At 36.1% G+C, this 13,831-nt stretch overlaps 1 protein-coding gene across 2 annotated transcripts in view; it reads right to left on the reverse strand.

Moving 5' to 3' along the window:
• Ube2e3 (ubiquitin conjugating enzyme E2 E3) overlaps positions 1-13,825 on the reverse strand; it is a 72,983-nt gene extending 59,158 nt beyond the window's left edge. The window contains exons 1-3 of one of the 2 annotated variants that reach the window (XM_008827958.3): positions 13,535-13,825; positions 12,874-13,095; positions 11,086-11,136 (exon numbers count right to left, since the gene is read on the reverse strand). In XM_008827958.3, the coding sequence (XP_008826180.1) occupies positions 11,086-11,136; positions 12,874-13,067 (245 nt within the window). In that variant the 5' untranslated portion in view covers positions 13,068-13,095; positions 13,535-13,825. The remainder of the gene's footprint in view (positions 1-11,085; positions 11,137-12,873; positions 13,096-13,534) is intronic. The other variant, XM_029561054.1, reaches the window with a different exon arrangement.
• Positions 13,826-13,831: the final 6 nt, after the last annotated feature.

Consider the following 13,831-nt stretch of genomic DNA (forward strand, 5'->3'; position numbering starts at 1 on the left):
AGTCTTACATGACTCCTACAAGGAAAACACACTATGTATGAAGCAGTTTTGTTAAAGCAAAGGGGACAGAGGAGAGCAAGGCAAAGGGAAGAGAGAGAGGGAAGGAAAGAGGGGAAAAGGGAGAAAGCAAGAGAGAGAACTCAGCCTGACTCTGTGATCAAGTCTCTTAACTCCCAAACTTGTAAGATACACCAAAGAAATGTATAATCCTAAACTACATGACAGGACTCCAATAAGCAAAATACAGAGCACATGAAATTCAGCTCCGTTTCTCTAATAAATAAACTGTAAAAATGAAGAGATTGAAAATCTTGAGTTTAGTAGGATACCAAAGCGTCATCAGCTAATCACAATTTACCTAACTTTATTTGGATACTGATTCAAATTTGAGAGTAAACAAGGCCTTCACAATACATTTGTAATTTTTTTTTACTTTATTTTTATTTTATGCATATACATGTTTTGCCTGGATATACATAAGTGCATCACAAGTGTACAGTGGCCACAGGCCAGAAGAGGATATCAGATCCCCTGGAAATAGAGTTATGAATAGCTGTTAGCTGTCCTGTGGGGTACTGGAAACCAAACCCAGGTCCTTTGCAAGAGCAGCCAGTGCTCTTAACTGCTGAGCATTTCTCCAGCCCCACATCTGTAATTGAGAACAATGACTAATAAGAAACTACAGTAATTTTTTCAAGTCTGTTAATGACCTTATAATTAAAAGTCGTCTTTATGTTTTGAAAATGAGTACTAAAATATCTGATGTTTTACAAATAGAAATAAACAATGAGATCTGCTTTGCTGTAACATGGAGGGTCAAATGGGTGGGGAGTGCAAAGAAAACAGGAAGCAGTAAAGATAAACTACTGCACCTGGATGAAGGCTGTAAGGGAAGTTCCCTATACAAGTCTGTTTTCTTCTGCATATTAAAGTTTTCGTAAAAAGATAAAGGAGAAAAATTAAGAAAGTTCAGCAAAAAAGAAAACTGACCATTTATAACGTTTATTTTAGGGTTCAAATAAAGAACAAAATGAATATTAATTTAAGTGAAGCCCTTCAGTAGAAATGATAGTAAGCATGAGAAAATTTATCAAAAATGCCTTCTAGGTATTTTTCAAAGTTATTGGTATAAATAAAATGAAGAAATCCTAAAAGTACTCCAGTTAAAACTGCCACTGGACTCCATAAATCATACACACACCTTAAATTTTGTGTTCAAAAGATTTAAGTGTCAGATTTTACTTTGTGATACCAAGTAAACTAGTGGAAGCATGTATTATCGTAAATTCAACAAATACCCTTAGAAACCAGCATGAAACAAAAATAAAATCATAAAGCCAATGTCTTTCTGTGCCCTCTACATTCTGCTGTCTACTGTTTAACCTGCGAAGACTACAGAAAGCCATCAGAAAGCCATAAAAACATGCAGCCACATCTCCTAGGATCCATTTTCTTGAGGGCTCTCAACAAATGGATTCATGACCTACTAAAATTTAATATGAAAAAAGTGTATATTTGTAAGGGACCTATAAGATTTTAAATAGCAAGCTATCTACAAATAATCACCTTCAAAAAGGAAACGAACAGGCTTTACAAAAAGTCAGACAAGTAGATGTAAAGAAAGTTCATCATCATGATTTATAAGTAAAGGAAAATAAAATAAAGAGGTAACAAAATTCATGTTTCCCCAGGCCTTTCATTCAGACCAAAAGATGTGGAGCTCAACAACAATTTCAGACTACAGATGTCTTTATTCTTCCCCAGACACATTGGAAGTTAAACAGAATGACGAAGTATATTTGCACTGGGACACTGAGGCAGCAAAAAGACTTTGCAATGACAGAGCTGGTCAGAATTCCTCCAAACAGGCTGGCTCACCTCAGACAACAATCCAGCAGTGCAGTACTGTGATTCCTTCCAGTTTTGTTGCAAAAATCCATAAAATTAAAACAATTATTATATACATCAACAGCCAAACAGAGGAGACTAGATTTTTAAAATTTAAATACTAAAAATTTGATACTTATTAGTGATATTACTTTAATCACCACAACTGAGTATCACAGGTCCCATAAATAAGTTTATGTTATTTATGCATTTTTATAAAACTGATAAAATGTTAAAATATACAAATATCTCAAAAGTTTAGAATTAACTGCATTTAAACAATATGTGAAAAACAGATTTGAATCATAAAAATTAATTTCATCATTAAAATGAGCTATATGAACCTGGCAGGTTACTCAGAACATTTCTGCTTTCCTAAAAGGGCTAGCTCCTCTTACACACTATTAGAAAAAATAAATCCCCGTAACAGTATCTGAGAATAATCTATATAAAATCATGTTTAGGGAAAACAAACTTCAACTGAACAAAACCATATGTAAACAAGACACTTGTTTTAACAAGACAAAATTAAGAGGAATCTAATATAAATCAAGTATCTGAAAAACTCAGGTCTGGTACCAGAACTAAAAGATTAACATAGGCACATGTTACTATCAGCTTTAAAACTCCATTCAAATCCTGTGTGCCTTGGGAGCTTTCCCAAACAAAGCATAAAAATTCTTAGCTGAAAAACTGCTTTTCAACTCAAAACAATCCATAAATACGAAGTGCCTCACAATAAACCAAAATAAAACGCAGAGATACACTTATCTTTTGTCAACAAGAAAGCCATATACAAAGACTACAAGGCAGAAAACTAAAAGGTTTACTTTTTCCACTATGAGCACATTCATTTACCTCTGTCCTTATAAAGAAAAAGACGACCAGAGCTAGCAACCTTGAGAATGCTACCTTTACCCCATCCCACCCCTGAAAGAGGAAATGCTCCTTTCCAATTTAACTACTGGAAACTCATGTGCTAGATTCTAAAACCCTACAGTATTGATGTCTTGAGATACTATCAGAGAGAAACCAGCTAACAGAATACCCTAACTATGCATGTACTCACAGATCCATCATCTGCTCTGAATGCTTTTCCCATGTTTTTCAAACAATAGTGTATAAAAGCAAAAATGTTTACTTTCAAATAGAAGGTAAACTGAGATAGAAGGTCTTGGATCTCTCATGTACATGTGCTACATCTGTAACAATCAGAAAGGTTTTCAACAAGCCTTAGATTCAATTTTAAAAACAAAAACAAAGATATTTTATAATTTTTGAGGGGTTTTTAAAATTTATTTTTAGTTTATGTATATGAGTGTTTAGCCCACATGTATGTAAGCACTAGTACATGCAATGCCCAGAGCTCAGGGGATGGGGTTGGATCCCCTGGAACTGGAGTTATGGAAGGTTATTAGTCACCATGTAGGTGCTGGGAACTGAACCCAGGTCCTCTGCAAGAGCAGTCAGTGCTCTTGACCAATGAGCCATCTCTCCAGTCCTTGTAGGTTTTGAGTTTTAAACAAAATATTGCATTAATAGGTTACTGAAGTGTGAATCCTAGTATAGTGCCAGGCTGGTACTCAATTATTTCCTCTTTACTCTTTAACAGAGTAAAAGCCATCTATTCACACCTATTGGCAGAGACACTGATTTCTCAAGGAATGCCCATAAACTCCCTCATACTTTTCAGGTACACTGCAGTTAGTCAAGGCTGTGAATCCAATTTATGCCTCATTTCCAAACCAAAGCACTTAAATGTAGCACATGAGCCCTTCAAGTCTCTTGCCTAGACACATGTTCCAAGTGACAGAGCTACAATTATACAAGCATGGATCTGAACTTACATGGGAAAGGCTACATAAAAGTATCCCTGGACCCACACTAGATGTCGTATGAGAAATGTACTTATATATGCTGAGCCATGAACTCTCCTAAGCTTCTTTGTAATCACAGCACAGCTAGCAAAATTTAATGTTTCCATTTAGTCTTATTGTACTTAAATGCTTTAAGACAAAATACATATTTGAAAATGGCATGTCTTATGTGTATTAAATGACATATTTTCTGCATAATTCTGTATATCTAGAATGACTACAAGGATTATTAAACAATATTTTGAACACAAAGTGGGAAAATAACCCGATATACACTGAACTTAAAAAGAAACAGACACAAAATTTCATTTTAAGAGAAAAGAAATTTAAAGCCAAAAGTCTAAATTTATTGAGCAAGAACATTGTTATAAAACAAAAAAAGGAGCAATGATCCAAAAATAATAACTGAAAACTGAAATCAGCTATTTGGAAACAGGTGACAAGGAAAGCGAAGCAGGACTATAAACACCGTTTACCACGGGTAGCTGTCATTACCACTGTAAGAGTAAAAGCAGTACCAAGTAAGTGCTTATACAAATGCTGTGGTTCCAAGAACTCTGATGACAAAAGGATTTTATTATTATTATTATTATTGTTGTTGTTGTTGTTGTTGGCAAAAAATAATCTGGTAGTAACATTAAATTATGAGCTGACTGAAATGACTTACAGCTTCTATTTATCTCATTTAGTATGAATATGAATCTTTGTAGAAATACTCATCTGTCTGACTACAGAGTGCTGTAGCAGGTATACATAAAACACAATAATCATATATCACCTTTTCAAAACCTGAAAATTCTTGCATTCTGAGAAACACCTGGGTCCAAAAATTTGAAAGAATTCTGCAATTATAACAATAGGACAGCAATCTTGCAGTCAAATTGTTTCTAAAATGAAACTAAAAAGCAAATGAAGAATATAGCTTTCTAACCAATGTGTGATTTGAGTCAGTTTAAAACTGAACTTTTATGATTTTTCAATAGTACTTTTTTCCCATTTTGTTTTGTTTTGTGGTACCAGGGAATGAACCCATTGCTTTGCACATACTGAGCATGCACTCTACCACTGACCTGTATATCTGGCCCTCCATATTTCTCCCTTATTTTTTTTTAGTATTCCTAGAGAAACATAATACATTGAATCAGCCTAAAGTCATATACCCCATACCAAGGGTATTAACAGTTGTTACAAGCACTTCTGGGCTCAAAAGACCATAATTTAGAAGGTATTCATGGTACTATTTCTGTGTCATCACACATCAGACACATGTAAGCTATAATACAGGACTGGCAGGAGATGGGACCATTAGTTAGGAGAATAGTGGAGGTGAATGTATTAAAGCAGACATCACCAGGAAAATAGCCAAAAACAAGCTACCCAGTAATTCAAGGGGCAGAGTATCTATAGCAGTGTTTCTCAACCACAGCACTACTTAAGCTTTTGTTCTGATAATTCTTTGTTGTGGGGGTTGCCTTACCTATTACACATATGCATCTCTGACTTCTACCAGGAACTTTGGTGGCCTCCTTCTCCAATTCTCAAGCGCAACAGTGTCTCCAGGCATTGGCTACTGTCCCAAAGACTGGGATTTTGGGGACGTGGGGGAAATCACACAATAACTGCCCTAGTTCAAAACCACTGATCCAGATGCGAAAGGTTTTAAAGATTTAACACACTTCATCTTTTAGAATCTAGACCTCTAGCCATGTGCCAAACTTAGTTCCCTACTGAAAGCTGTATGGCAAGAAAGAAGAAAAAAACAAAAACATCACATTGTTCTCTAAACCTATAAACAGTTTTCTTAAATTTCTCTCTCATATTGAGAATGGAAGACCAAGTTCTTTCTTCTGAATGCCTAAGTCCTTCTGATTTTCCTGGTAACTAAACATTATCTGCTGTTACAGAATCACATCCAAGATGAGAATAAGTAAGATACTAAATGATTACCTACAGAAAAGAGCACAATGTGCAGCATGCAACTGCAAACTCTCCATGTAGCTTTTTAAAAGCACTGTTTTCACCTGCTTTCTACCCACATGATCTGCACTGACTATGAAGAGAGGGCAAATGAAACTAAGACCATTTGGGGAAAAAGAGTATTGCTTTTAGTCACTCTTTTGGGAATGTTCTTAGTCAAATAGCCCCAATTCCTTCTGCTGTACTGCTTAGTATACGGGAAAAAGAATTATTGTGAATATCAATTTCCTTTTATAATGAAATTTAAAATGGTAGCTCAGAATTATCTTTGAATTATCATCTTAAATATCACAATTGAAATAAGAACATATAGGACCTTTAATGTTTTCTCCAATCTAAATAATTATTTTTGCCTAGAATTCCATGCTGTTTAGAAAACTAGTAAACTATCATTCTGAGTTTGAATGTCACAAATAGTCATATAATCCCAATCCTCAGAAAAAGTACAAATTCTTAAAATGATGTCATTTAAAAGAGGGTAAACTTAGCCATCACTCCTACCCAGAAGTGCTTTATTCTATTTATTCTATTTTGCTGGGCAAGTATAGCATTCCTTTACTAAACAATTATTAACCTTATGCACATCTTTTGCTGCTGTTTAGTCTGCCTGAAGGGGGGATGTCTCCTCATACAACCCAGACCAACCTGTAAAGTCATGATCCTACAGCCATGGTTTGAATTACTGGTATGTGCCACCAAACCAGGGTAATATAAGTGTATTTTTTCTAAGAGATATACTACTTGCTCATCTATGTCCATTATTTTAAAGCTAATTTTCATTTTTTATTCTAGTTGCAAAAAAACTGGTTTTACTAACATCTAAAAAAAAAAAAAAGCTGGAGAAAACACCAGCCAAGAGTGAGGGTATGCTGTAAAGTTGCCTCTCTGACTTTCGCCACGCTGAGCTGCTTTACTGACACAATTTACACTGTTACAAACTTTAAATATATTCATTTAATCTTCACAACAATACTATTAAGGGGCAGGGGCTGTCACTTTCATTTTCACTTAACTGAGAAAAATGAAGGACAAAAATATCCCATAACTTATAAGCAGTGACAGGCTAGTAAGCAGCAAAGCACCAATCTAGTCCAAATAGTCTTGTTTCAAGAACAAACTTTTCAAAGTTTAATACATACGAAAAAAAAAAAAAAAAAAAAAAACCCGAATAAATTCAACCAAAGACACCAAAGATCTCTATAGTGAAAATTTTAAAGCATTCAGCAATGAATCTTACTAAATTCAGATTCTGATTCTGTACCTCTGATAAAGAAGGGGTAGGGAGGGAACAACATTTTGCACTTCTATCTGACCTGTGATGCGCACAGTTTGTCTACAGTTCACCCATCAGTAACAAGGGTCTAATCTATCATACAAAACAGTTTAGATCATAGCACTCTTCAGAAGGTATGAGTAAATCCCCAATTAAGCTTATGACCATATTAGGGGTTGCTGACTTCTCATTTAGAACTTAGGCTTCCATTTTCACTTTTGAGTAAGTTACCAAAATTTGCAAGCACCTAATTTCAAGTTTTGCTTGTCAATATTAATATAAACTTAAAAATACTAGAATACCAGGGGCTGGAGAGATGGCTCAGCAGTTAAGAACACTGACTGTTCTTACAGAAGACCCGGGTTCGAATCCCAGCACCCACATGGCAGCTGTCTGTTACTCCAGTTCTAGGAGATCTGAAAGCCTCTTCTGCCCTCTTCGGGCATTACACAACACGGGTGCATTTACCTACATGCTGGCAATACATGCATACACATAAAATAATAAATAAATAATTTTGCCGGGCGTGGTGGTGCACGCCTTTAATCCCAGCACTCGCACTCGGGAGGCAGAGGCAGGTGGATCCCTGTGAGTTCAAGGCCTGCCTCATCTACATAGTGAGTTCCAGGACAGCTGGGGCTACAGGGAGACCCTGTCTCAAAAAAAAAAAAAAAAAAAAAAAAAAAAAAAAACAAAAACTTGGAATACCTACAACACATTAGGCATTTCTCACATCTAAAAACTATTTACAAATGTCCTTAAATTATTTGTCTACTTTATCATAGATTCAATGTAAACATGCTAAACAGTATTTTAGGGGTGTGTATTTGTATTTTTTCATATATGTACAGAGAGAGACGAGAGAGAGAGAGAGAGAGAGAGACTGAGATTACAAATTAGAAGCACAGCACCTTTTTAAACTTGCAGCTCTTTAAATAGGCTCTTAACACATTACTTCGTGATTCAAAGCAACAGGTTTCTCTCAGATAGGGAAATGCCCACAGCATTTTTTTTTTTTTTTTGCACTTTCATTAACTTATACCATAATCTGAAATCTAGATGGCAGGAGTACAAATTCAAATAAACAGTCTATCTGTGGTGGTTAATCTTCATGGACAACTTAGCTGGATCTGGAATGACCTAGGAGGCACATATCCAGACATTTCCAAAGACATTTAACCAACAACAGAAGACTTGTCTTGAATGCGGTTGGCACGATCCCATGTCTCCAAGACTGAAATACAACCAAATCACTGGAAATAATATCTTTATCCAACTTTTTACTATCAGGAAAATGAAGTAATACTAAATAATCAGACATGGTTTCAGATGACACAATTCAACAAATCAATACTATGATCATTCTGAGTGATTAGATCTAACTAAAGAATGCTAATTAAAACAAAGGAAGAAATTTAAGAGAAATCTTCCTAGTCTGAGTAAATTTTTGAGTCTCTTCTGAGTTTTCCTGAACTTTTTCCTGAGATGCACGGATATACTTTAAACTTCTTCCCTGAGGAAGAATTAAATCTGTCATGTACTTTGACAAGTTTGTAATAATCACACTCAAAACCATAATGAAATTCTGATTAAATATCTACACCTAAAAGTCTATATTGTATTTCTCACAATACAGAGAACATAAATTCATGTATTTTAAATGTATTTATGAATGTGGAATCTCATTTTTAATTACAGCCCAAATTAGTAAATTTAAAGTATACAATCACCATAAAGCTTAAGATATTCATTGAAAAACCTACTAATTAAAAGAACACAATACTTTCTTTCACAGATCGACAAGAAGGCAAAAATATAATACAATCAGGCACATCTATCAAAATTCTACAATGCCTCTGCCAAACATTCACTAGATAAAGTTCCTATCCAGGATAAGGACCTTCTACCTAGAAATTATCTAGACATACAAAAGTATCTAGACATTTCACCTCTAAGGCATATGGGGGGGAAAAGCCTATGCCCAAAGTAGTAATAACCTACTAAGACTTATGTTTGTTTTTCTCTAATCACGTACCCAGCAGCAAAGAAACTCAAGATAAATAAAGAACTAGAGAACTGAAAGACATCAACTGCAATAGCTGACAGTTATGGAATACAGCAAGGGAAAACATAAATTACTGCACTGTGTACAGGTATGCCCAAAGTTTCACTACTGCATATATAGTCTGACCAGGAAGCATTAAGCATTATTTTAAGGACTGGTAGGTAAAAAGAAAAAAAAAAAAGACAAATAAAACTTTCTCTATCACCGAGAGCTGCTTCTCCCTCCAAAATAATTCAACGACCTTGTAGATACATTCCTGGTTTAAACGTGTTAAGCTGATTTCTTCACCAGCTGCAGTAGTGAGTTAGTACTCAAAGGGTATTGAGTTAATGCTCAAAGGGTATTGAACACACGTCTACCACAATCTGTAGATTTATTCTTGCACCCACCCTGGATGGTACTATTTGCAGAAAAACCAACAAGCTTTTAAAATGTTTGGCCTTACAAGTATCTTAAAAATATTTGAGAACTTTTCACTGACAGACCTTTACATCTTTCACAATGTGAAAAATCAGACTATATGCTGCAAATGAACTGATTCTTACAGAGAGGGAATTTGACCTCCTTAAATAGCTACAGAGTTGATATACCCTTTAGGAGGCTAAAAGGAAACACTTTGATTTACTTATACTTTAAAATAGCACTATTCTGCAAAAATATAACCTAAACCACACATATTTGCAAATTTAATGCATTAATAGGTAAAAAGTATAATTAACATTAATTAAACATAGCTACAATATTATCATTCCAACATGTAACAGTTATTATAAATTTCTGTGTTTTTAATTGTACTAAGCTTTCAAAATCCAATGTGTATTTCACACTTTGTCAGCATGTCATTTTGGAATAGCCACAGATGAAGCAGTCAATACCTGCATGCGAATTAGTGCCTCTAGTATCAACAGCAAACCTCCTGAGCAATACTTTGAGGCTGAACATACTACTACCTGCTTAAAATTAGCTCACAGCTCCCTTTTGAACTAAATGGTTGTGACAACATAAGTAAAACTATTAATCCAAATTCAAGATCAGATCACCTTATCTGAGCATTTGGTTAACACGCACAGGAAGAAGCCAATGGATTACATTCAATTATGTTTCAAGCAGATTTCAGTGATCTGAGCAACACAAACACAAAATTTGTAGCAAAACACTAAAATATTTAGACACTAAAATATTTTCCTACCAATTGGAAACACTGGTAGGAAACCCCATTACACCAGTCACTCTCATTCATGAGCATCCATCTCTATGCAAGTTATTTACAATTTAGCTCTAAATTTAATGAATTTTATAAGCCATATAATCACTACTCCAAAATAAGCAAAGTTCTATATAAGATGAAATGAGAAACACTTGAAAATTGTACCTACCAGGTACTTTTGATGCACCCGAAGCCAACCCAACAATCTTAAATTATTTCGCCTGGATTCCAGTGAAATTCTTTCCACAATTCCAATATATTTACTGCTTACTAAGAATTTTCTCAAGTAATTAGGACAACTGCTTAAAATGTAAATAATTCCAACAATGCATTCACGAAAAAACAACAACTAAAACCATTAGCTTAGCACATAAAATCTGTCCTCAGGGCAAGTTACTGAATAAATCAAACTAGCAACTATACTCTTATTTACTGCATTTACATTTTTAACACCGCACTCAGCAATCTCTAATTTGGAAGGTCAGTTCAGATTGCACACAAGGAGTAACTTTAAAGCTTAAAATTTTAGAAGTCAGTGCAATATACTCATGAACATTCACATTCTACAGAAATACAGGAGAAAAATCGGCATCATTCACACCAATCTCAGAACCATAAAATCCATACATTCACAGTTCACAGGCACCACACATGCTAAGAGTATCTTTCCTCTCATCTGTATTGAATTCACCTAGGTAATTTTTGTTTAGTGCACATCAAAAGATGTGAGGAGACGATCAGTAATCTCTTCCTATTTTTTCCACAACTCAAAATCAAACCAACAAAATTCGTTTCCTACCTGCAGTTAGGAGGAGGATCAAGGGTTATTTCTGCTAGCTCCTTCTGAATTCTGTTAGTGAAATGAGAACAGACAAAAAGGATTTGAGGCAGTCTACAGAATAAACGGAGATTACACTGCCCTCTACCACCACGCAGTTAAATGCAAGGCTGGCGCTGCCTTCAGTAATGCTAACATGGCTGCTTCCTCTTTGTTCTCAGAGGCATAACCCAAATCCCTTAACAGAAACTTTGCAGCTTTTCTTCTCACTTGCTACTGTAAATAAGTAACTCATTGACACCTGATTTGAGAAATAGACCTCCACAACTACTCAGTGAAGGGCATATAATCCATTTTAAAACACTTTTTACCCAAGAAATTCTCTTTTCAAGCTTATATGCAAATGAGACAAAAAGGGAGGAGGGAAAACACTGGAGTGTTTGACAATGACTTCAAGTCACTTTTTACCGAGGTAAAAATTAACAAGCTGCTATAGGAGCACATTAATGTTTTGGCAATATTTTATCTGTCAAAAAAGTTGAAAATTTATGAATATCTTTGCCAGTAAAAATTTTCAAGTTGGTATTCTCATTAAATGTGACTGCTTTGATTTTTAGGTACACCTCTATATTCAGTAAATTTGGGGGTAAAAGAGGGTCAGCTTGAGGTGACAGGTAAGACAACCCTGAGATTTTTCTTCAAATTTTTGGTATTTTCAAAACTTAAAATGTGCTCAACATGCTCCACAAGATTACAACAACTTGAGGACTTGAGTTCAAAGATTGTTGCTAGCCAATAAAATATTCTAAAGCTATTAGTACTTAATTTGATGGTGGAAATCCATACAAAAATAAGAGTTTAGAGAACTATAAAAATGCAACATTTCATCAGTTTTCATGGATTTTTTTCCTTCACTTGTGACCAATTAAAAAAAACATCAACAACACATACTATATGAGGTAATGCTGGAGGCACATTTCATTACAATTGCTAGAGTTCTAGTAGACACTCCAATTCCACCTCCACTGATGAAGCCCCCCTGGCATCATCACAGAAAATAAAAGCCAAGAGGAAAAAACTGATCTTTAACTTACAACTCAATAAAATGTTTCTCCTGTTGTTGAATATCAACCTGTCAAGTACATCTACAGGTTTTAGAATGAACAGACGTTAAGGACAAGGAACGTTTTCAATCACCAAGTGTCATCTGAAACTAAATAAATGGCTACTTTTCTGTTTTATTTGCCTTCACAAGAACAAGGTGAATAATTTTAATTTACCCACAAAAAGTTACACCTGTGATACTTGATTTAAAGTACTGTGTAAATATGAGCAAATGAAAAGCACAATTTAAGATCTGCTTTCAAATAGAGCCAAGCCTGGCATTTACCAATTTTCTGGCAAATATTATCATTTCTGACCATTCAGTTTTACGGGGCGACATTGCTGATCTCTAGAAGTGTCAATTTCCTCAAGCATGACTCACAGAAGGAAACTCTCCAATGTACCATCTAATTTGGGTTCACCAAATTTTCCTTGCCAACTCCCATCTGTCAGAATGTGAGTCCCAAATCTATCTGGGGTCAGTCCTCCTGAGGTTACCAAAGCACAGAATAAAGCACACTTGCTTTAAAAGTCCAATCATTCTAGAAAGGCTGCGTATGAACCACCTACAAAATGACAGGTCGTTCAAGTTAAATAAATTTTGATGCAGAAGTTATTTCTGAACTACTGCCTCTGCCAACAAAAGCCACCCAATAGGCTGGAAGACAACCTGACCATGTGCTTAATCCTCCTTTTAAAGATTACCTTTTAGCACTAGTGGATAACTTAGCAGTGGTTTTGCTAGAGAGTTTCGTGTTTTTCTTCTGCTGGGTGGCAGAAGGTTTTCTTTCTTCCTGTTCCTCTGGCTCTGGAGCGGCAGGGTCTCGCTGGTCTGCATCTGAACTGCCACTGCTGGTGCTGGGGCTCTCATCATCCGACCTTTGCCTATCACTGGACATCTTGGTGAAGTTATCACTGGGAAAACTTCTAAGGAGAAAAGGGACGGGAGAGACATGTTCAACCTTAAGGTAATCAGCAGGATTTTGTTCTCTTTAATAAGCACCTACAATGGTATTTTGGTGAAAAGGCGTGGAAGTCTTCACGTATCTGGTACAGCAAGGTTACAGACGGGGAAGCTGATGTGTCTTCTAACGCCAGCGTTCAGGGATTTACCGAACTCAAGTTAGAAAACCCACTCACATTTTTTTTCCACCCCTTTGGACAATCTATCAATTGTCTACTTTCTCAGAAGGCATGAAACAGATTTGCCAGGGAACTTGGGCAACGAGCACTAATAAGATATGACACACTGTAAATAACAGATCTCGCTGAAAAAAAAATGTTAAAAAGTCACTAATTCGGTGTAAACATTTACAGACTGACAGCGGTCGCAGCTACCACATTCCCCTTCCAGAGGAAAACATACCCTGTTAATCGCCCATATGCTTATTTAAGGTGGCGAGTCCTCCTCTGCACTCGCGAAGCCTTCAACCACAACAGTCAGAAATTTCAAAATCAACCAGCGAGCCTCCCTCCAGCCGTCCCCCGGCGGCGGCGAAGATTCACCCGGCCAGCACCAAGCTGCCAGCCAGGGCAGCGCAGGATCCGAACTGCACCTTCCGCGCGGCTCCCCGCTCGACCGCGACCGCACGGACCGACATTTTGTCCAAAAAAATCCCGCAAAGCGGCCGAAAGCCCCAGGGCAAAACAAACAAACAAAAGC

Source organism: Nannospalax galili, unplaced genomic scaffold (genome assembly GCF_000622305.1).
Source record: "Nannospalax galili isolate Female #2095 unplaced genomic scaffold, S.galili_v1.0 scaffold892, whole genome shotgun sequence".
NCBI classification, from domain to species: domain Eukaryota; kingdom Metazoa; phylum Chordata; class Mammalia; order Rodentia; family Spalacidae; genus Nannospalax; species Nannospalax galili.